The sequence below is a fragment of the Oryx dammah genome, unplaced genomic scaffold (assembly GCF_014754425.2).
Source record: "Oryx dammah isolate SB20612 unplaced genomic scaffold, SCBI_Odam_1.1 HiC_scaffold_17, whole genome shotgun sequence".
Lineage (NCBI taxonomy): Eukaryota > Metazoa > Chordata > Mammalia > Artiodactyla > Bovidae > Oryx > Oryx dammah.
The window spans coordinates 46118587-46142443 of record NW_024070201.1 but is presented as its reverse complement, the minus strand read 5'-3'; the positions used below and the strand labels follow the sequence as shown (position 1 = coordinate 46142443).

General features: G+C 38.5%; 1 protein-coding gene and 1 pseudogene across 1 annotated transcript; one reads left to right on the top strand and one right to left on the bottom strand.

Moving 5' to 3' along the window:
• The first annotated feature begins 5135 nt into the window (after window positions 1-5135).
• Window positions 5136-6074, top strand: LOC120876582 (olfactory receptor 52E8-like). Its single transcript, XM_040258558.1, has one exon. The coding sequence runs from the start codon at window positions 5136-5138 to the stop codon at window positions 6072-6074; it is 939 nt and encodes a 312-aa protein (XP_040114492.1).
• A 9357-nt stretch (window positions 6075-15431) lies between these two features.
• On the bottom strand, window positions 15432-16373 carry LOC120876581 (annotated as a pseudogene).
• Window positions 16374-23857: the final 7484 nt, after the last annotated feature.

Sequence of the window (23857 nt, the reverse complement as noted above, 5' to 3'; positions counted from 1 at the left end):
CTTATTTCCACCATTTTATCTTCCAGTTCACTGATTCGTTCTTCTGCTTCAGATATTCTGCTACTGATTCCTTCTAGAGTATTTTTAATTTCAGTAATTGTTTGTCTCTGTAGGTTTACTCTTAATTCTTCCAGGTCTTTGTTATTTGATCCTTGTATTTTCTCCCTTTTGCTTTCAAGGTTTTTGGTCAACTTTACTATCATGATTCTGAATTCTTTTTCAGGTAATTTACCTATTTCCTCTTTATTTATTTGGACTTCTGTGTTTGTTCCTTCATTTGTGTAGTATTTCTCTGCCTTTTCATTATTATTATTTTTTAACTTATTGTGTTTGAGGTCTCCTTTTCCCAGGCTTCAGGGTCAAATTCTTTCTTCCTTTTGGTTTCTGCCCTCCTAAGAAGAGTCCAGTGGTTTGTGTAAGTTTATTATTGGGTGAGATTTGTGTTGAGTTTTTGTTTTTGTTTGTTTTCCTGTGATGGGAAAGGCTGAGTGAGGTGGTAATCCTGTCTGCTGATCATTGGGTTTGTAGTTTTCTTTGTTAGTTGTTTAGATGAGGCGTCCTGCACAGGGTGCTACTGTGGTTGGGTGATACAGGGTCTAGTATTCAAGGGGTTTCCTTTGTGTGAGTTCTCGCTATTTGATACTCCCCAGGGTTAGTTCTTTGGTAGTCTAGGATCTTGGAGTCAGTACTCCCAGTCCAAAGGCTCAGGGCTTGATCTCTGGTCAGGAATGAATATTCCACAAGTGTTTTGTTATGGCATTCAGTTCAGTTCAGTCGCTCAGTCGTGTCTGATTCTCTGCGACCCCATGAATCGCAGCACGCCAGGCTTCCCTGTCCATCACCAACTCAGACTCACGTCCATCGAGTCAATGATATCATCCAGCCATCTCATCGTCTGTCATCCCCTTCTCCTCCTGCCCCCAATCCCTCCCAGCATCAGAGTCTTTTCCAATGAGTCAACTCTTTGCATGAGGTGGCCAAAGTACTGGACTTTCAGCTTTAGCATCATTCCTTCCAGAGAAATCCCAGGGTTGATCTTCTTCAGAATGGACTGGTTGGATCTCCTTGCAGACCAAGGGACTCTCAAGAGTCTTCTCCAGCACCACAGTTCAAAAGCATCAATTCTTTGGCATTCAGCCTTCTTCACAGTCCAACTCTCACATCCATACATGACCACTGGAAAAACCATAGCCTTGACTAGATGGACGTTAGTTGGCAAAGTAATGTCTCTGCTTTTGAATATGCTATCTAGGTTGGTCATAACTTTCCTTCCAAGGAGTAAGCGTCTTTTAATTATGGCGTTAAGTGAGATTAAAACAAATGGCAGTTACAAAATCAGGCAAGTAATAATTAGAATAATGGAATATACACACATGCATATACACCCATAAGCAAAATCAAAGGAGTCCAACAAAAATAAAGTACAATAGATTGACCCAGCAAATGAAAGAAACAAACATTTATATCTACCAGTTAAGAACAAAACTAATTAAAGCATAAACTGAAAAACAAAACTAAAGAAAGATGTCAAGTGGGAAATAAAGCAATGAAAACAAAAGTAACAAATATGTTGATAAGAAAGGAAACAAAGAAAAGAAAGAAAGATCAGATATGCAAAGTTAAACAATAAAAAATGTGACTGAGGGGAAAAAAGCTCAAAAGCTTAGTTAGATTTCATAGTGCCAATAAAATCAACAACTAAAAAGAGGTGGGGAGAGGGAAAAAAAGAAAGAAAAAGAATCCCAAAGAATCTACAGAACAAGTCAAAACATAAGAATAATAAAAATTTTTCTTGAGTTACTTCTGTCAGAGTCCTTTCCCTCCCTGGATGCCCTCCAACACCGTGCTGGTCTCCGGATCTTCTGTGGGGGCTGCTCAGATTTGAATCTGGCCCTACTCCTGTATGTTCTTGCCTCCAATGTCCACAGCTATCAGAACTAGTGTATTTTCTTTTGTGGGCTCTCACAGTGTCCTTTTTATATATTCCATAGACACAGAGTGTGCCTCGTTGATTGTGTGGATTTAATCTGCAGCTTGTACAGCTGGTTGGAAGGTTTTGAGTCTTCTTCCTTAGCCACACTGCCCTTGGCTTTCAAATGTGGTTTTATTTCCACCTCTGCATGTGGGTTGTCCAATGAGTTTGCTCCTGAGGCTACCCTGGAGGACTTGGGTTTGCCCAAGTGAAGGCCAGGTGTGGAGGTGGTGCAGTTGGGGAGAGAGAGTCTATGGTGATGACTTCATCCCCTACACGTGACTCAGCAGTATTCCCTTGCTTCCATGGCTGCCTGGCTTTCCTCCACAGGCATTTCCTACCACAGTCTCCTCCCTTACATCCCCTCGATCTGTCTCTCTGCAGTCAACAGCAGCCCTCACCCTGGGATTGCTCCACAATCCCTAAAATCCAGCTCCCAGCTGCTGTACCTTCTAGGGAACCTGCATCCCTATCTGAAGTATGTGTGGCTACAGCAAGGACTGTCTGATTCTCATTCTATTTAGGCTGCCACAGATCAGCTGTTTCACTCGCAGCCTTAAATGTTTCTCTTCTGACTCAGAGAATTGCCCCAATGTGGTTATCGGACCCCTGCTTCAGTTCCCCCACCTGCTGAGGGCAGGCCCAGCCCTACTAACACTCCGTTTTTCCCCCTAGTTCCTTCATCCTTCTTTGGTTCTATATATTCTTCTCCACTGGTCAGGTACTCCTGTCTGCTCTCAGCTGGTGTTCCGCATGCACTTCTGGGTATGAAGGTGTGTTCCTGATGTATCATGGAGAGAGATATACTCCATGTCCACCTATTCCTCTGCCATCTTCGATAGTAAATTATTTTGTTCTCTGCTCTTCCTTCCCCCTAAACTATTTTTCCATGTTCACTAACTTCTCAAATCTCCATTTCGCATTTATTTACCTGTATCCACTCACATGTGGGAGGATTCCTAGCCTTTTTACGCCAACCACTTTTTTGTCTTGATTGGGTAAATCTACTCATCCATGCTGTAATCTAGATCTGGAAGTGTGATATATGTTGGTCATCTCAACAAAAAAGTTCAAGGAGCTTAGACATCATGAGATGGCATGTCTGAAATCTGAATACCCACATGGAAGACTAAGGCTGCTACTTTCAGTCACAATGATGTTAGACCCCAAGGGGAAGGGAATGTTGGATCTCTGTGAGTTCAGAGTGTGTATAGTAAAGAAACTATTACTGCTCCAGTCTCCATGAAATTCCATGAATTAGCACAATTCTAGAAGATTTGGCACGTGTACTCCAGAAGGCCTGGACTCCTGCTCACAGAATTCAGTACCATGTTTACAAGCCATGGCATTAGCATTTTTATAGTCATTATTATTCCAGGTTATATCATACATTCTAATTATATCATCTTCCTTCTGTTTTTGTAAATCAAAACCAACAGCTTTTAAGAGTTAAATGCTGCTAGGCCAACTTTAGGGATAGAGTCTGTGGAACTGGGTAGAGTGGACACTAATAATGAAGGTGGTAACCATAGACCTCATGGTACAAAAATACAGTCACAGGAGGATTAACTATTTTTTTTTTCAGAAGAGGGACCTTCTAGACCCTAGGGATTAATGGTTCTGTGTGAGATGGATTGGGGGTTGGGACTAATTGCAGCACAAGTATAAATTTTCTCTATAGTTATGACGATTGTATAGAGTCAGATGGGGAGATACTGCTGTAATCTGATCCTGAAAGGATCATGCCTATGAAGCACGGACATGGCTAAGGCAGGTGGTGCTGCTCACGGCTGGGCTCTAGGAGTAAGGAATTGCCAGACATGAGGGACATGAGTTCTGACAAATATTGACAAACAGTGATCCCCTGAATAGGACTGGGGCTATAAGGAACAGAGAAGCATAAGGTAGGTGTTGCTGGAATATTTTTGGTAGGGGTAGGGTAAAGTCTTCCACTTTGTTTTTTGTTAATCTCAGTTTTTCTTAAAAGCATAGACCAAAAAGGATATTTTAAAATAAGACACAATCTTTTTCCTCCTGTCCAGAATTTTTAGTCAATTTCTACAGATGTTTCAATAGAAAGTTTGATTTAAAAAAAAAAAAGATGTAATGTAATGACATTCTTTGTCTGTCCATCTTAAGTGAGTCTCACTTAGCTAAGGTGTTCAGAGAACCTCCCAAGCAGAGATACCCCTAGCTCCAATTTGCCACACCAGCCACTTATAACAGAAAGTGAATTCACTCAGTCGTGTCCGACTCTTTGCGACCCATGGACTGTAGCTCACCAAGCTCCTCCGTCCATGGGATCTTCCAGGCAAGAGTACTGGAGTGGGTTGCCATTTCCTTCTCCAGGGGATCTTCCCGACCCAGGGATCGAACCCAGGTCTCCCACATTGCAGGCAGACCCTTTAACCTCTGCACCACCAGGGAAGACCAAGAAAATAAAACAAGGAGGGAGGATTCAATTTCTTCTTTACTACTCCTCACAAACCTGCTTCTTCATCCCCCAGAGAGTGTTACTGAGTTTCCTGAAGCCATTATTTAATAGCTTTATTAGAGAACAGTTATCACTGTTTTCAGCTTATACTCCGCAGCTCTAAAAATTTTTCTTTCTAGAATTAAAACTGAAGTGTCATCCCATGTCAAAGGTCTTTAGTGTTCATTACTAACATTAAGCTGAATCATCCTCATACTGCATTCATGTAACCTCTTATATGTCACTTTGTTAGAGAGGACTTTCTTCACGATAAATTTAAAATGACACCAGCTTCATCTACTTGTCATGTTTTGTTTTACTTCAAAGCACTTATTTTTCTACCATCTACCTGCTGTACATGTGTATATATAAATATATATGTGCATTATATATACATATATGTATACACATGTATACATGTACATATCTGTTGTTTATTTGTCTACTGTCTCATTCCTGAACTAGTAATATTATGAAACCAAAGACTTTGTTTTCTACACTTAGAAAAATTATTGTTTTTGAAGATCTGAATGAATCCATACTTTAAAAGCTAGCATATAATCTCTTTCACAATTTCCTACCGATTAGTGCTCACAATTTATTATATTCTTTTCTTTGAGACAGTTTGACTTTTTAAATTATTTGATCATTTGTTTGTCTTCTCTGGGATTCCAAGAGAACAGGGAGAAGATGTTCCCCTCAAATGCCACTGACTTCCACCCCTCCTCTTTCCTCCTACTGGGAGTACCAGGCCTTGAAGAGATGCATGTTTGGATTGGATTTCCTTTTGGTTCTGTATATTTGATTGCCCTTGTGGGGAACAACACTATCCTGTTTGTGATCAAGAATGAGCAAAGTCTTCATCAGCCTATGTTTTACTTCTTGGCTATGTTAGCCTGCATTGACCTGGGTCTGTCTACATCCACCATCCCTAAGATGTTGGGCATATTCTGGTTTAGTTTAAGGGAAATCAGTTTTGGGGGTTGTGTCACCCAGATGTTCTTCATTCATATATTCACTGCTATGGAGACTGTCGTGCTGGTTGCCATGGCCTTTGACCGCTATGTTGCCATCTGCAATCCTTTGCGGTATAGTCTGATTCTCACTAACAGAACTATTGGTTTCATCCTCATTGTGGTGTTTGGTGTTAATTTCATTTTGGTTATCCCTCTGGTGTTTCTCATCTTGAGGCTTCCCTTCTGTGGACACCATATAATCCCCCACACTTACTGTGAGCACATGGGAATCGCTCGACTTGCCTGTGCCAACATAAACTTGAACATAATATTTAGACTGATTCTCATATCCATGGTATTTGTTGATGTGCTTCTGATCATCATCTCCTACGTGAGAATACTCCAAGCTGTCTTCTGCCTTCCTTCTCGGGAGGCCAGACGAAAAGCCCTTAATACCTGTGGCTCCCATATCTGTGTTATTCTAGTCTTCTTCACGCCAGCATTTTTCTCCTTCATGACCCACCGGTTTGGCAGGAATGTCCCCATATATATTCATATTCTCCTGGCTAATCTATATGTTGTTGTTCCACCTGCCCTTAATCCTGTTATCTATGGAGTGAGGACTAAGCAGATTCGGGAGAAGGTTTCAAGCATCTTTTTGAGAAAAGGCTGATACAAGGTGTCTCAGAGATATTTGTTTTATTTTATTTATTTATTTATTTTTTATTTTACTTTACAGATATTTGTTTTAGTCTAGGGAAAGGAGATTGTGTTTCTCAACTACAGAATCTTGGAACAGAAAAAAAAGAGCTCAGTATCTTTTCATTCATAATAAAATGTGATTAAGGCCCATAGAGCTCCAGGAATACTGCCTATAGAGATGCCAAGAGTCTTTTAAGTGGCCCCAATTCTAGGGTAGTGACCTAGAAAACAGACTGCTCCTTGGGTGACACAGTATTCATTTCATGAGACGGCTAAAGGTTGATCTATCAAAATAGTTCTGGCATGCTGATTTGGACATGATTCAAACTGTTCACATAGTCAGTGGCCCCAGAAAAAGCATTTGTTTGAGTACCTGTGCTTCTTAAGGACAGCACAGAAGCTTTGTAACCTACTGGTTATATCAAAATATGTGGCACTGCCAGCAACTCATAAGAAGCCTTCATGCCACTGCTAGTCAGTAACTTTCAGAGTTCATCATTTTTTCACATCTGGCACTATAAATTAGTTTCTAGTTTTAATACTAATTAAGTCATGTAATATGCATCCTTTGTGGTGGCTGATTTTATTCAAAATTATATCTATGAGATGAATTCATGTGATTGCATATGGTGAAACTTGTTACTTTCTATGGTTGTATAGCATTCCATTTTATGAGTGTACCAAATTTAATTATCCATTCTGAATGGGCATTTAGGCTTTATCCTATTTTTGGTTATTTTCAATAAAGTTGTTTTAAATATCTCTCTACATGTTTGGGAGACACTTGCAGGCAATTATAACTTCTATGGGTACGACTGCTGAATGATTATTTTTGTATTAATAAAAAGTTACAGTTTTCTAGAACTATACATCATTTTACATTTTTAGCAGTTACGTATCAGCCAATTGCTGTGCATCCGCACCAGCACTATTTCTTTTTTATGTATGGATGTTACCATTTTCTTACCAATATGTGGGATATGTGATGCATCAGTATACATTTTCTTAATCATTCATGGTGTCATAAAAACTATGGCTATTTGCCATTTAGATGTTTTATTTAGAACACTTTGTTAAATCTGTGCTCATTTTTGCAGAATTGTTTCCAGTGACATCATGAAAGTTCTTTTTATGGCCTGTATTTGAGTTCTTTCTCAGATATGTATATCCTGCTGGTATCTTCTTCCACTATATGATCTAGCTTCTAACCCTTTAGGTGGTGTTTTTTGAGAAATTAAAGTTGTCATGTTCAATGTAGTTCAATTTATAAATATTTTTCCATAAAGCTATTGTTCTTCAGTCCTGTTGAAGAAATTTCTGCTGAACTCAATAACATGAAGATATTCTCTTATGTTACCTTCAGTATCGGCTTGCCTGGTGGCTCAGTGGTAAAGAATCTGCCGGCCAATGCAGGAGACACAAGTTCAATCCCGGGGTTGGAAAGATCTCCTGGAGAAGGAAATGGCAACCCATTCCAGTATTTTTGCCTTAAAAATCCCATGAACAGAGGAGCCTGTTGGGCTACTGTCCATGGGGTCTCAAAAGAGTTAGCCATCACTTAGTGACTGAAAAACAACACCTTCTAAATGCTTCATTATTTTACTTTTACATTTAGCTCTATGACCCATCTAGAACTGATTTTTGTGTCTAAGGTGAAATTAAGACCAAGTTTGCTATATGATATCCCAATTAATCCTGAACCATTTATTGAAAAGTCCATCTTTTCTGCACTGTATTTCAGGACACTTTTGGAGTAAATCAGATTCTAATATAGAGATAGGTCTGTTTCTTGATTTACTCATCCACTTTTCTATCCATGTGCCAATACTGCTGCTGCTACTGCTAAGTCACTTCAGTCATATCCGACTCTGTGTGACCCCATAGATGGAAGCCCACCAGGCTCCCCTGTCCCTGGGATTCTCCAGGCAAAAACACTGGAGTGAGTTGCCATTTCCTTCTCCAGGGCATGAAAGTGAAAAGTGAAAGTGAAATCGTTCAGTCGTGTCCAACTCTTAGCGACCCCATGGACTGCAGCCTACCAGGCTCCTCTGTCGAGTGGGATTTTCTAGGCAAGAGTACTGGAGTGGGGTGCCATCGCCTTTTATAATAGTAAATATAGGTTTCTGGTAAGGTCTATATGGCTTTCCCAGGTGGCACTAGCAGTAAAGAAACTGCCTGCCAATGCAGGAGACAAGAGAAAAGGGCTTGATCCCTGGTCAGGAAGATCCCCTGCAGGAGAAGGGCATGGTAAACTTCAGTATTCTTGCCTGGAGAATCCCATGGACAGAGGAGCCTAGCAGACTACAGCCCATACAGTTGCAAGGAGTTGGAAACAACTGAAGTGACTTAACACATATGCACACACAGCACAAGGCCTATATCTCATATCTAGGAGTTCAGATCAAAACAGATGAATAGTCCAGATATCAAGCCATATTACAGATAAGTAGGCCTATCAAAGCATCAAAACAAAGTGATCAGTGGAAAAAGCTTTAAATCTTTCCAGATTTTTATTGCCGAGGGTTATGAAAACTACTGAAGTTAACTGAACGGGAAATGAGAAAGACTAGGGAAAGGAAAAAGCATTGCTCAGTTCAGTTCAGTCTCTCAGTCATGTCCAACTCTTCACAACCCCATGGACTGCAACACACCAGGCTTCCCTATCCATCACCACCTCCCAGAGCTTGCTCAAATTCATGTCCATCAAATTGGCAATGCCATCCAACCATCTCATCCTCTGTCGTCCCCTTCTCTTCCTGCTTTCAATCCTTTCCAGCATCAGGGTCTTTTCTAGTGAGTCATTTCTTAGCATCAGATGGCCAAAGTATTGGAGTTTCAGCTTCAACTCAGTCCTTCCAATGAATATTCAGGACTGATTTCCTTTAGGATAGGCTGGTTGAATGTCCTGGCTGTCCAAGGGACTCTCAACAGTCTTCTCCAATACCACAGTTCAAAAGCATCAATTCTTCAGTGCTCAGCTTTCTTTATAGTCCAACTCTCACATCCATATATGACTACTGGAAAAAAATGGTAAAAACCCAGCTTTGACTGGACAGACCTTTGCTGGCAAAGTAACGTCTCTGCTTTTTAATATGCTGTCTAGATTGGCCATAGCTTTTCTTCCAATGAGCAAGCATCTTTTAATCTCATGGCTGCAGTCATCATCTGCAGTGATTTTGGAGCCCCCAAAATAAAGTCTCTCACTGTTTCCATTCTTTCCCTATCTATTTGCCATGAAGTGATGGGACCAGAGGCCATGATCTTAGTTTTCTGAATGTTGAGTTTTAAGCCAAAATTTTCACTCTCCTCTTTCACTGTCAACAAGAGGCTCTTTAGTTCTTTATCGCTTTCTGTCATAAGGGTGGTGTCATCTGCCTATCTGAGGTAATTGATATTTCTCCCGGCAATCTTGATTCCAGCTTGTGCTTCATCCAGACTTCCATTTCGCATGATGCATTCTGCATGTAAGTTAAATAAGCAGGATGACAATATACAGCCTTGACATACTCCTTTCCCTATTTGGAACCAATCTGTTGCTTCATGTTCAGTTCTAACTGTTGCTTCTTGACCTGCATACAGATTTCTCAGGAGGCAGGTCAGGTGGTCTGGTATTCCCATCTCTTTGAAAACTTTCCAGTTTGTTGTGATCCACACAAGCAAAGGCTTTGGTGTAGTCAATAAACCATAAGTAGATGTTTTTGTAGCATTCTCTTGCTTTCTTGATGATCCAACGGATTTTTGGCAATTTGATTTCTGGTTCCTTTGCCTTTTCTGCATCAGTTCAGTTCAGTTCAGTTCATTCGCTCAGTCGTGTCCGACTCTTTGCGACCCCATGAATCACAGCACGCCAGGCCTCCCTGTCTATCACCAACTCCCAGAGTTCACTCAGATTCACGTCCATCGAGTCCGTGATGCCATCCAGCCATCTCATCCTCGGTCATCCCCTTCTCCTCCTGCCCCCAATCCCTCCCAGCATCAGAGTCTTTTCCAATGAGTCAACTCTTTGCATGAAGTGGCCAAAGTACCGGAGTTTCAGCTTTAGCCTCATTCCTTCCAAAGAAATCCCAGGGCTGATCTCCTTCAGAATGGACTGGTTGGATCTCCTTGCAGTCCAAGGGACTCTCGAGAGTCTTCCCCAACACCACAGTTCAAAAGCATCAATTCTTCGGTGCTCAGCTTTCTTCACAGTCAAACTCTCACATCCATACATGACCACTGGAAAAACCATAACCTTGACTAGATGGACCTTAGTCGGCAAAGTAATGTCTCTGCTTTTGAATGTGCTATCTAGGTTGGTCATAACTTTTCTTCCAAGGAGTAAGCAACTTTTAATTTCATGTCTGCAATCACCATCTGCAATGATTTTGGAGCCCCAAATCCCACGTCCGAGGCCAGTGGCGGTGGCGGAGAGGAGCTACCCCATGTCTGAAGCCAGGGGCGGCAGCTGGGAGGAGCAACCCCACATCCAAGGAGCAGTGGTTGCGCGGGCGCAGGAGGGCCTAGAGGAGCTATCCCACATTGAAGGTCAGGAAGGGTGGTGGTGAGAAGATACCCTTCGTCCAAGGTAAGGAGCAGCGGCTGTGCTTTGCTAGAGATACCCCACACCCACGGTAAGTGAAACCCAAGAAAGATGGTAGGTGTTGCAAGAGGGCATCAGAGGGCAGACACACTGAAACCATACTCACAGAAAACTTTTCTGCATAGCTGGTGAAAATGAAATGGTACAACCACTTTGGAAGACATTTGGTAGTCTTACAAAATTAAATGTAGTAATACCATATAATCCATAAATCAGTCATGCTTGCTGATATTTACCCAAAGGAGTAGAAAACTATATTCATAGAAAAATCTGCATTCAGATGTTTACAGCAAGGTTATTCATAACTGCCAAATTTTGGAAACAGCCAAGGTGTCCTTCAATGGATGAAAGATGATGTACATTTAAATAACAGATTATCGGCTAGCATTGAACGAAATGAGCTATTAGGCCATGAAAAAACATGGGGGAAATTTAAATGCATATAACTAAGAGAAAGAAACCAATATAAAATGGCTTCCTATTGTATGGTTCCAACTATATGACATCCTGGAAAAGGTATGACAAGAGTAAAAAGGTCAGTGGTTTGATACTGCAGTGGTGAATATATGTCATTATACATTTGTCCAAACTCATGAAGAATACCAGTACTAAGAGTGAATCCTAACATAAAGTTCACTCACTCTGGGTAATAATGATGTGTCAATATAGGTTCATCAGTGGTAGCAAATGTTATTAGTTTGGTGAGTGATGTTGGAGGAGACTATGCCCATGTGGGGACAGAGGATATAAGAAAGATCTCTGTATCTTCCACTCAATTTTTTCATGAATCTAAAACTTCTCCAAAAAATATGCTCTACAAGGAACTAATGTATAACCCCAGGAATATACTCTCAATATTTTGCAGTAACATATAAGGGAAGAAAATCTGAAAAAATTAGATATATTGATACATGTCTATATAACTGAATCACCTTACTGTACACCTGAAACTAACACAACATTGTAGATCAACTGTCAGTTCAGTTCAGTCGCTCAGTCGTGTCCAATTCTTTGCGACCCCATGAATCACAGCACGCCAGGCCTCTCTGTCTATCACCAACTCCCGGAGTTCACTCAAATTCACGTCCATCGAGTCAGTGATGCCATCCAGCCATCTCATCCTCTGTCGTCCCCTTCTCCTCCTGCCCCCAATCCCTCCCAGCAACAGGGTCTTTTCCAATGAGTCAACTCTTCGCATGAGGTGGCCAAAGTACTGGCTTTAGCATCATTCCTTCCAAAGAAATCCCAGGGCTGATCTCCTTCAGAATGGACTGGTTGGATCTCCTTGCAGTCCAAGGGACTCTCAAGAGTCTATACTTTAATTTAAATAAATAAAAATACTAAAAAATACTAAAAATACAGTTCTTGTGTTATTATTTTAACTTGTTAACATATAGTAAGCAGTTTTTTAGAATATTAATACCAGTTGCTTTTCTTTTCTCCAATTGGATAGGAAAAGTTTTGTTTTTATTTCTTCTGGATTATTTATTTATTTATATTTTAGATAATACTATAAAAGGTGACAACAAATATGCATAGCAAAGTCTAGTCTCCAGGCACAACCAGTAAGTATTTAAAGATCAAATTGATGATCTAGAATAGGATGTTGTACCAGAACTTTCCAAATACCTACAAAGATACATATTAACACATTAAATATTAACCCACTAAGTATGTTCAATGGATACATTTATTTATCTATAATTATTTATTTACATTTAAATATTTTTCAATCATAATATTAAATATGTATATATATACATTTTAGGAAATATATCCAATGTCTAGTAATATTTATGATGACTGTCTTTATGTAAATGGAATTATTCATTTTGCTTTAGTTAGTGCTCATTGGTTTTGCACCATCTTGTGTTCTTATTTTTAGTTCATCTCTTGATTAACCAAAGTATGCTGAATAGGTGTTGTAAAACTCATGAAGTATTGTATATTTAAAGGTTGTTTGCCTTTATGCCATTATGTTAGAAAATTAAAATCTTGTAGGTTCAATAGCTTGTTTTCAGATCAAAGCTATTACAGATAAAGCTTCTATGACTATCTGTGCGCAGCCATTTTCTTAGTAAAAAAAATTTTTTTTAAATTTCTTTTTGGTAAACACCTAGGAGTATATAGTTTGGGTCATATGATAGGCATATGTTAAACAATATTTTAAAAACTACAAAACTGTTTTCCAAAGTCTTCCATTTTACATCAAGGTAGCAGGGGCTTTCCAGGTGGCACTGGTGGTAAAGAACCCACCTGCCAATGAAAGAGACATAAGAGACTTTGGTTTGATCCCTGGGTCTAAAAGGTCCCCTGCAGGAGGATGTGGCCATCCACTCCAGTACTCTTGCCTGGAGAATCACCATGGACAGAGGAGCTTGGTGGGCTGCAGTCCATGGGGTCACAAAAAGCCAGAAAGGACTGGGCGACTTAGCACACACGCACAGCGACACATGAGAGTTCCGGTTGCTTCACATCCTTGCTAATATTTGGTATGGCTATCTTTTAAATTTCAACAATTTTGATTATAATCATATATTGTGTGGCTTCAATTTGCATTTCCCTAATGACCAGTGGTAGTGAGCATGTTTTCATTTGCTTATTGAGCATTCGTAATCTTTTTGCAAAATAGTTATTAAAACTTTATCTTCATTTTTAAAATCGAACTGTCTTTTCATTATTGGCCTGAAAAAGTTCTTCATACAGCCTGAATGCAAATCCATTGTCTGGTATATATGTTGCAAGTATTTTCTCTTAGTCTGGAGCTTGGGTTTTTTATTTTCTTAGTAGTATATTGTGAAAAAAAATTATATCTATATATATTTTATAAAGTCCATACAGTCAGAAAGGGACTTTTGGAAGTCAGAAGAGCAATGAAATTTTAACATAGGCCCATCTCACATTGGCCCACTTGGTCTCTGAAACTCTTTTGTGGTTTTTTCCAGAATGCATAATTAGAATAGATATACTTAGCAGCTGGCAGAACTTCTTCAAGGAAGGTCAGTCTTTTGTTCTATCTAAGCCTTCAATTGATTCAATGATGTCCATCCATACTTTGGAAATCCCAGATTTCTCTATGCAAACAGTAAGGTTTAAAAGATTCTCAGTAAATATGTGCCCTCGGCTTGGGTAAAACTATGGGCTTCCCAGGTGGCAAGGTGATAAAGAATCTGTCTGCCAATGCAGGAGATTCAGGAGACATAGGCTCAGTCCCTGCGTTGCAAAGATCCCCTGGAGAAGGAAATGGCAACCCTCTTCAGTATTCTTGCCTGGAAAAGTCTGTGGACAGAGGAGCCTTGTGAGCTAACATTAACCATGGGGTTGCAAAGAGTCAGACACCACTGAGCACACATACACAAGTTGTCTGAACACTTTCTGGTGGTTCACAACAAAGATGAAGTTCATTACATATAATTGATAAAGCATCCCAGGAGTTGTGCCTAAACATTTTCAATTTCTTTCTATGTTTGCCTGCTATATCTGTTTCTTTCTACTGCTGTACTTTATTTACCTTGATCTTAATTACAGTGTAAAATGAGTGTATCCTGTAAAGTCTTATAAGCCCTTTGAGTTGTTTTACTTCTGTGTAATTGCTTCAGTTGCTATTACAAAGCATGAAATTTAATAAAAAATTAAGTCTATGTTGTTCATTGATTTTTTTCTACCTTATAATTATTTTTTCATGGGAACCAAATCTACCATGGAAGCAAAAAGGTCTGTGTTCAGATTCTTTGATTAGTTTTTCTGGAACTCGTATCTTGCAGCATTGTCTAGTTAGACCCATTACAGCTAAGATAGTCCTTGGCAGCACAGCGCTCCTCTATCATAATTAATGAATTCTGTATAGAGAGACTATTTAATACTACTTGAGTTGCATTAAGACTTAATTCTCAAATGCTGATTTTAATATCTGTTACAGAAATAAATTATACCTAACTACTTAACAATAAAACTTAAATTTTGTCTAGGGACTAATAATTGCTCTATAAATTTAATTCCAATTTGATACTGCATATAAATAAGGAAATACTGATAGCTTACAGTGAAGATGTCGGATTCATGATCTCTGAAGAAAATTTAGCTTCAGGGCCAGGGATCAGGTTTGATCACTCAAGAGCTTTTGTGTATCAGAGTTTTATTAAAGTAAGAAAAGGGATGAGAAATCTTCTGACATAGACATCAGAAGGAGGAAGGAGAATGCCCCCCTTGCTAGTGTTAGCAAGGGAGTTATATACTTTTTAATCAGTTATTACAATAAATCAAAAGAATGTCTCAAGGCTACAAAGATCTTACTAGACCCACTCCCTTAATTTACATTTTAAGATAACAGGATTAGCCAAAAGATTTTCAGGAAAGAGAAACTGCCCGCAAGTGGGATATATTGTTGTTATATAATCCTTAGTACAGAGTTTAAACTGAGTTGTTTTTTGTGTAATCATCAGTTCCAGGCTTAAAGAAAAAACGTTTTATGTGACTAAGACTAAGGAATGTAGAGAGGGGAAAAAAAAATTGTCCTTTCCTCCTCCTTGAGAATTTCAGAACCCTATCTCCTCCTTGAGAGCCCCAGACCCCTTTCTCCTCCTCGGGAACCCTGGACTTATTAACCTGCCTAGGAATTAACTCTCTCAATATGATATTTAATATCATATTCTGTAAAGCATATTCTCCATTAAATCTTAAGGACACTTTAATTTTAAAGGATGGAAAAGAAAATTATTTTAAGGCTCTTTTCAAATCAAATGTTCAGAGTCAAGCTTCTTTAAAATGAAATATTGTCACCACCTGATTTCGTATCTGCTTGGTTCTCACCCCATAAATAATGGGGTTAAGAGCAGGGGGGATGACCACATATAAATTAGCCAGGAGGATGTGGATATAACGTGGAATATTGTGTCCAAATCAATGAGTCATAACGGAGAAAAAGGCTGGAGTGAAGAAAGCTAAAATGACACACACATGGGAACCACAGGTATGAAGAGCTTTGAGTCTGGCCTCCTGGGATGGGAGTCTGAAGACAGCATGTAGAATCTTCACATAAGATATAGCAATCAAAATAACATCCAAAAGTATCATAGAAATAAGGATTAATCCAAACAATATATTGACATTTATGCTGACACAGGCCAAACGGGCAATGCCCATGTGCTCACAGTAGGTGTGGGGTATAGTATTATGTCCACAGAATGAAAGCCTTAGAAGGAGGGATATAAGTGGAAAAACAAAAACCAAATTTTTCAGCATTCCTATTTCCACAATAATACAGGTATTTCTGTTGGTGAGGATTGTGTTATATCGAAGAGGGTGGCAAATGGCAACGTAGCGATCAAAAGCCATGGCTACAAGCACGAATGTTTCAAAGCCTGTAAACAGATGTATGAAAAACATTTGAGTTAAGCATCCCCCAAAGGAAATCACACCGAGGTTAAACCAGAAGATGCCAAGCATTTTGGGAATAGTGGCTGTGGACAGGCCCAGGTCTGTGAGAGCCAAGATGGCTAAAAAATAGAACATGGGCTGGTGAAGACTGTGTTCAGTCTGGATGACAAAGAGGATGGTAACATTCCCAAGGAGGGCAATCAGATACACTATACCAAATGGAAAGCCAAGCCAGACTTGCATATTTTCCAGTCCTGGAATTCCCAACAACAGGAAAGATGAGGGGTGAATCCATGAGTTATTGGCTGGAGACATATTGGCAAAGGATTTTGATGGTCACGCGCCACTCATTTGAAGGAATCTTTAGTTCTACATAAGGCTTCCCAATGCCTCATCAATATTGCAGAAGAACAATAAGATACAAGTATGTACACTTTCTCTAGAAATATGGAAGAAAGAGCACGTTATTCCACAGACTTCTCTTCCTCTTATTTACTTTCATTGTTATATATGGCACGTGAAGGAGAATATTCCTTAAGAAATGAATGGATATTGAGACATTGGACAAGATAATCTAAATTAGTTTTAGTGAGAAATTAGACCAAGTCAGTTAATATAAGATTCTATACTAGATTCTAACTTTTTGAAATGTTAAGTATAAATTGAGAGAAGATACACACATTCATATCCCACTGATAAATGATTATAATTTGTGAGCATTGGCATTGTTATAGATTTCAGAAGCAGCCTTTAAAACCATTTGCTTAACTAGAAATATTAGTCTAACATATGCCCTTGGGGGTTTCCAGTTGAAATCAATGAGCTTTTCCCCCCAGTACTTAATATGACATATATTTCTTTCTCAACATGCTATGAAAGTAGCACTAACATAGGTACACTACCATGTGTAAAATAGATAGCTGGTGGGAAGCTGCAGAATAGCACAGGGAGCTCAGCTTCGTCCTCTGTGATGACCTAGAAGAGTGGGGTGGAGAGGGGATATATGTATACATATAGTTGATTCATGTTATACAGCAGGAACTAACACAACGTTGTAAAGCAATTATATTACGATTAAAAAGTTATTACAAAAAATCTAAGTATATATATTTTTTGCTTCTAAATTTGTGTTATTTCTTACTTTTGTCATCAATGTATGAAGACATGTGCTTTATTCTTTGAAATAGAACCTTACCTTATAAGGTCACTGACTTCACAAAATTCAATACTACAAAATTAATTTTAGATATAAAACCATCTCTCTTTTAGCAAGGTTGACTCAGGTTTAAAGCTCTAACAATGCTTCAGGCTCCCCATTTTTCTCTTATTTTCTTGCACCAACAATCTGGGCTTACTTCATTTCTAAAACACTTATATCATTATTATATTGTCATTGTTATAAGAAGGAAGAGAATAATTCTAAAATAATAACATTATACAAGTATTTAAAATTATTTATCTCAGTCTCACAGGGAAATTTCAAATAAATTATATTACTTGGTATTCAGACATGGGGAATCAATACTGATTCTGGTTCCTGAGTAAGCGGATTTCTTTTTTGTTGTTGTTTTTAACTGGGGGCTAATTACTTTAAAATATTGTACTGATTTTTGCCATACATTGACATAAATCAGCCATGGGTGTACATGTGTTCCACATCCTGAACTGCCCTCTCACCTCCCTCCCCATCCCATCCCTCAGGGTCATCCCAGTGCCCCGGTCCTGAGCGCCCTGTCTCATGCATCAAACCTGGACTGGCGATCTGTTTCACATATGGTAATATACATGTTTCAGTGCTATTCTCTCAACTCACCCCACCCTTGCCTTCTCCCTCAGAGTCCAAAAGTCTGTTCTTTACTGTGTCTCTTTTGCTGTCTTGCATATTGGGTCATCGTTACCATCTTTCTAAATTCCATATATATGCGTTAATATACTGTATTGGTGTTTTTCTTTCTGACTTACTTTACTCTGTATAGTAGACTCCAGTTTCATCCACCTTATTTGAACTGATTCAAATGCATTCTTTTTACTAGCTGAGTAATATTCCATTGTGTGTATGTACCACAACTTTCGTATCCATTCATCTGCCGATGGACATTCACATTGCTTCCATGTCCTAGCTATTGTAAACAGTGCTGTGATGAACATTGGAGTACAAGTGTCTCTTTCAATTCTGGTTTCCTTGGAATTCCTGGGTCATATGGTAGTTCTATTTCCAGTTTTTTAAGGAATCTCCACACTGTTCATAGTGGCTGTGCTCAAATGCAAACTTGAGTTTGCATTCCCACCAACAGTGTAAGAGGGTTCCTTTTCTCCGCATCCTCTCCAGCACTTATTGTTTGTAGACTTTTTAATAGCAACCATTCTGATCGGCATGAGATGGTACCTTATTGTGATTTTTTTTAGTCTGAATCGCAGGTGCAGGTCTTCATCCTCAAAACAAAACTGCTTTGTTCCAGTCACCCAGCTCTCTGACCTTGTGGTATTCCCAGCATTCTGCTCAAATGTGCTTATTTTAGAACTAAATAGTCAGTTCTTCATTCTTTTTCTTGTGCTACATTAACTTTGTGGTTAGCAACCTCCAGTTTCTTCCAATTACTCTTCCTTGTTCCATACTACCTCTTGCAAATTTTAACATAATTGGTCTAAATACACATTTCTAAAGAAGAGGGAACCAAATATGAGTGTGTTCTTAATTATAATCCGTGAAAGACAGATTCTCTTCTCTATTTGGAGAGAATGAAATAGTATTAATAATGAGACTTGACCTTTTCTTTGAAGCTAAGGAAGTTAGGGGGGATCACAGTACACTGTTCCCTTAAGGTTTTAGGAAATCTAAGTAGAAGATTCTAAGAATAAAAGAAGCATGATCCTTCAAGAGAAAAGATAGGAAGCTAAAGTCTCTAAATATCTCAATACATCTGTTGAAAGGTATATACATCAAGGCTGATATGAGGAAGAGAAAGAAAAACCCGCATCATTCTCCCATTAATCTCCCAGGTCTTTTAGTTACTCATGCTCAGAAAGGCTTCATGGAACTCAGTGTTGACCTGTTATATTTCTCTCCCAGGACCCTGTAATTCTACTCCATAGCTCTCTGTATGGCTATTTAACCAATGTCCAAGTTCCCATGTAATTGTAAGCTTCATGCAGAGTTGCATCAGGGGCCAGGAAGTGGTTTTGTTCATCATTATTTCTCTAGCACAGGATTTGGTGGAAAGCTGTGACTCAAAACATTTCTTTTACAAGAAGACTGAATGAGTAGGTAATTATTAATTTTGACTCCTGGTGAAAAGTCCTCATGTTAGAGGAATGGTAACAGATATCACACAGTATATCTGGCAGTTAAGGATGGAGAAATGAAAAAGAAAACCATAATCCTCAAAAAAGGGTACTCTGAGTACATAAGAAAGAGAACTCTGATCAGAGGCTTTCCTGACAAGGAAGCTATCAATGGGCCTGTGATGTAATGAAAAGAAAATACAAGGAGGACATTCTAGAGAGAATTTTATAAAAGTTATAAAAGCAGGTGATCATGACAATCAAAAATAGGAAGTAAAATGTAACTGGTAGATTTGTTTATGCATAATTTGTTTTCTCATGGGATCTCCTGACTATTTGGCTAGTCAAATACATCAGTAAAACATCAATAATATAGTTTCATAGTGGTACATTTTCAAAAATCAGAGTTACTCAGTCTTTTGCAATGTCAACTTGTTTTCAACATAAAGTCATAATTTATTCTATATTAGAGTGCCTAAACAGAATTGTACAAGGGGCAAAATGTGATGCCAAAGACTTGTGAGATCTTAAATCAAAACCTCCTGAATAAGGCAACAGAAATAAATTAAAAGTAAAAATAAGGGGGAACTTGCTGCAAAACAGCCTTATCCTGCATGTCACCTATCTAAAAGATACTTATTCACTCTAAAAGATCTTTATTCCTATATACAATGAACAACAAAAGCTCAATAACAGTGCTAAAACCAGAAAGATGTTCAATCAATAACAGTGCTAAAACCAGAAAGATGTTCAGTCAGGTATGTCCTGGATAAAGGAGTACCTGTCTGTAAAATCAAAATTGTTCTTTTGCACAACACTGAACCAGCCTAGTTCAGAAGCAACTGTTATATATCAGATATATTTCAACCCAAATGAGATTCGCCTTTCCATTCTATACCAAATAGAACAGGTGGATAGCTAAAAAATAAATAAATACATGTTCATAATTTGGGAAAGAAACTATCATCTTACTTTTTCTTAATTTGACTCTAATACATTTTTAAATTTTAATTGGAGGGTAATTACTTTACAAAATTGTGATGGTTTTGCATACATCAACATGAATTGGCCATAGGTACACATGTGTCCCCTTCCTCCCAAAGCCCCCTCCCAAGTCTCTCCCCACTCCATCCCTCCAAGTTGTCATGCAACACCAGCTTTGGGTACCCTGTGTAATACATTAAACTCCCACCAGCTATCTATTTTAAATAAGATAATGTGTATGTTTCAATGCTACTCTCTCAAATCATCCCACTAAGTTCAAAAGTGTGTTCTTTATGTCTGTGTGTATGTACAGGGCATAAAAGGAGACTCTAATATTTTTAAAAATAATAAATAAACCAGAAGAGCAAGTAATGATTGAGTTCTACAAATAGCTACTTTTACAGGAAAGAAGAGATATGATTTTAAAAACTGATTATTTTTCAACTGTTATGTGTTTTTGTGTGCTCAGTTGCTCAGTCGTATCCAATTCTTTGTGATCCAACGGACCGTAGCCCACCAGGCTCATGGGATTTTCCAGGCAAGAATACTGGCGTGGTTTGCCATTTCCTTCTCCAGGGGATCTTCCCAGTCCAGGGATCAAACCCATGTCTCTTGCATCTACTGCATTGGCCGGCAGATTCTTTACCAGTTGCACCACCTGCTAGTGATGTATGTTTTGTGTACAGCTTATATATTTAATGCGAAAGTAAAAAGTGAAAGTGGTTCAGTCATGTCTGACTCTCTGCAACCCCATGGACTATACACTCCGTGGAATTCTCCAGGCCAGAATAATGGAATGGATAGTCATCCCCTTCTCCTGGGGATCTTCCCCACCTAGGGATTGAACCCATGTCTCCAGCATTGCCGGTGGATTCTTTACCAGCTGAGTCACCAGGTAAGTCCATTTAACACTAAACTTGCTTGATAATATGGAAGACTAAATCAAGAATGAATATATTTGTAAACAGGGAGTCTTATATGTGTAAGTCAGCATGGAAATTTCATTGTATGCTTTTAAGAAACTACAAACTATTTGGAATCTGAAAGTAATTAAACATATTGAGGCTCTTTATCATATGTTGGTTTGATTTGAAAAAATTTTTAGAATGTCTGGTTTTGGATATTAAATGCAAAATAATATTCCAAAATAAGCTGTAGCATGAAAAAGTTCAGTAGAATTAAACTAAAAGAGAAAATTAGAAATGGGAGGGAGGGAGACAGATACAGAAAGAAACAAAGAAGTCAGAATATGTGAGGAAAAGGGACAGAAAAGATCGAAGAGGAAGAGAGAGAATTTAGCAATATCATAACGAGTTGCTTAGTTGACTGTTTAGCTTTTTCTTTTTAGTCCTCTTTTCATGAAAATTAGAAATACTTGTACAAAAAAGTAATAAAACACTAAAATACACAGAATTACCTACAATTATATCAATTAGAAATGAGAATGTAAAATATTTTGGTTTATCTCCTCCAAATTAATTTCATATGTAAAGTTAGTGAGGGGGTTAAATCAACAGATTCAAGTCCAAACTTTCCTAATCTATCTGTTCAAATGCATATAGCCACAGCTAAGCCTGCACCAACTTACCAGCTTCAGGAATAGCCAACATTAAAAAAAAATGTTCAATACAGACTAATAAATGTGCTAAGCACGTCTCAGCACTGTAACTGTGGTCTAAAGAGAAAAGCTTACTAGGATGGAAAATTTTCTCCCAGACTGAGAGTAGCTACTCTTCTGGAACTCCACAGGATGAAAGCATCAAAGAAAATGAATTCACAAGTTCTTACCACAGGTCCGAAGGCATAAAAAAGGACATGGGCAAAGGAAGCCTTTGGGACTTTCAAGTTTCTCCCTGTAGCTTCCCAATTTCAAAGTATTTCTAATTCTCTAAGAACCCAATAGTTCTAATTATTCCCTTGCCATCAGTCCTGTAAGAATAATACCTGAAACAAACTATGATTTTTCTATCTGGTCCCCCAAGGCTGTTATATTCTCTAATTATTGTGCCACTTTTTTTTCCAGCAAATATCTTTGCCATGATCTAGATGTCAAGTAGCCATTGAACACTTATTTAAAATTAAGAATGTCTATACTTCTTGGTGGTCCAGTGGTTGACTCCATGCTTCCACTGTAAGGGGTATGGGTTCCATGCCTGGTTAAGGAACTAAGCTCCCTCATGCCACATGGCCAAAAAAAGATTAAGTATGTGGCCAGATATGTTTTAATCTGTAAATCTTTTCCCCATGAGGCCTATATTCTGGTTGCATAGACAATACTAACCACAAGATCTTGTTGTTTAGTTGCTAAATTATGTCTGACTCTTTTGCAACCCCATGGATTGTAACCTGTCTGGCTTCTCTGTCCATGAGATTTTTCAGGCAAAAATACTGGAGTGTGTTGCTATTTCCTTCTCCAGGAGTTCTTCCCTACCCAGGGATTGAATCCTTTGTCTCCTGTTGTGCAGGCAGATTCTTTCTCCCTGAACTACCAGGGAAGCCCCACTAACAACTTATAAATGTGCAAATAATTAAGTTTAAGTTGTACAGTGTTAAATTTAGAGGTACAGAAACTCAGAGAACTTGTATGTTTTCTATGCTTTCTAACCTAATTTCCTTTAGAAAGGGCTTGGAAGGTGGCACAATAAAAACTATGAAGGAAAACATAAACTTATATTACTTGTGGACATCACAGAAGGATTATGCAGTGTCTAGCCTGGATAAGCATAGAATTATGAAGCTGACTCTCTTCAGAGACAAAATAAAGCAGTTCTAACATTGTCATTGGCTCACTGGACTGACACCAATATCTTGACCATGACAATACCCACTTAACATAAACAACTTTTCAAGATATGAACATCAGACAAAATTAGTCTATGTGTGTGATGATGGAGTGAACTGGGGTGCAAAGGATAGCTTCCTGAGATACTGCCAAATAGTTTCCTAAAGTGATTTTACCAATTTACCACCTCACCAGCAATGTTTGAGGATTCTACTTGCACATATTTGGTACTTTGGTGGTTTAGTCGCTAAGCCGTGTCTGACTCTTGAGATCCTTTCACTTTATCCATTATGGTCAGTATATAGTGGAATTGCTTTGTGATTTTATATGTATTTCCTTTGTGACTAAGAAAACAGTGCATCTTTTCATGCTCACTAGAAATCTGGACATCTTCCTTTGCAAAAGCCCCATACAAACCCTTTGCTAAGTTTTCTAGGTGGTAGTGTTCCATTTTCTTATCAATTCAAAAGCATCATGTATATATTCTTTAATTTGAGGCATTTGGTTTGTCTATTCTCCCTGTTATTTATTTGATAAAATATATATATTTGACATGTTTTATTTGATAAAAGATGTTCTTAACTTTAAGAATATATTTCTCATATTGTTAGCACATATATATGTATGTATTGTGTCTTTATAATCCATTCTTTTTGGAAAGTTATTTGCCCAGAAGTTGTATGGTTTCCCCTTTCAAGTTTACATGCACAATTCATTTGGGAAGGATTTTTTGTATAATGTAAGATAAACA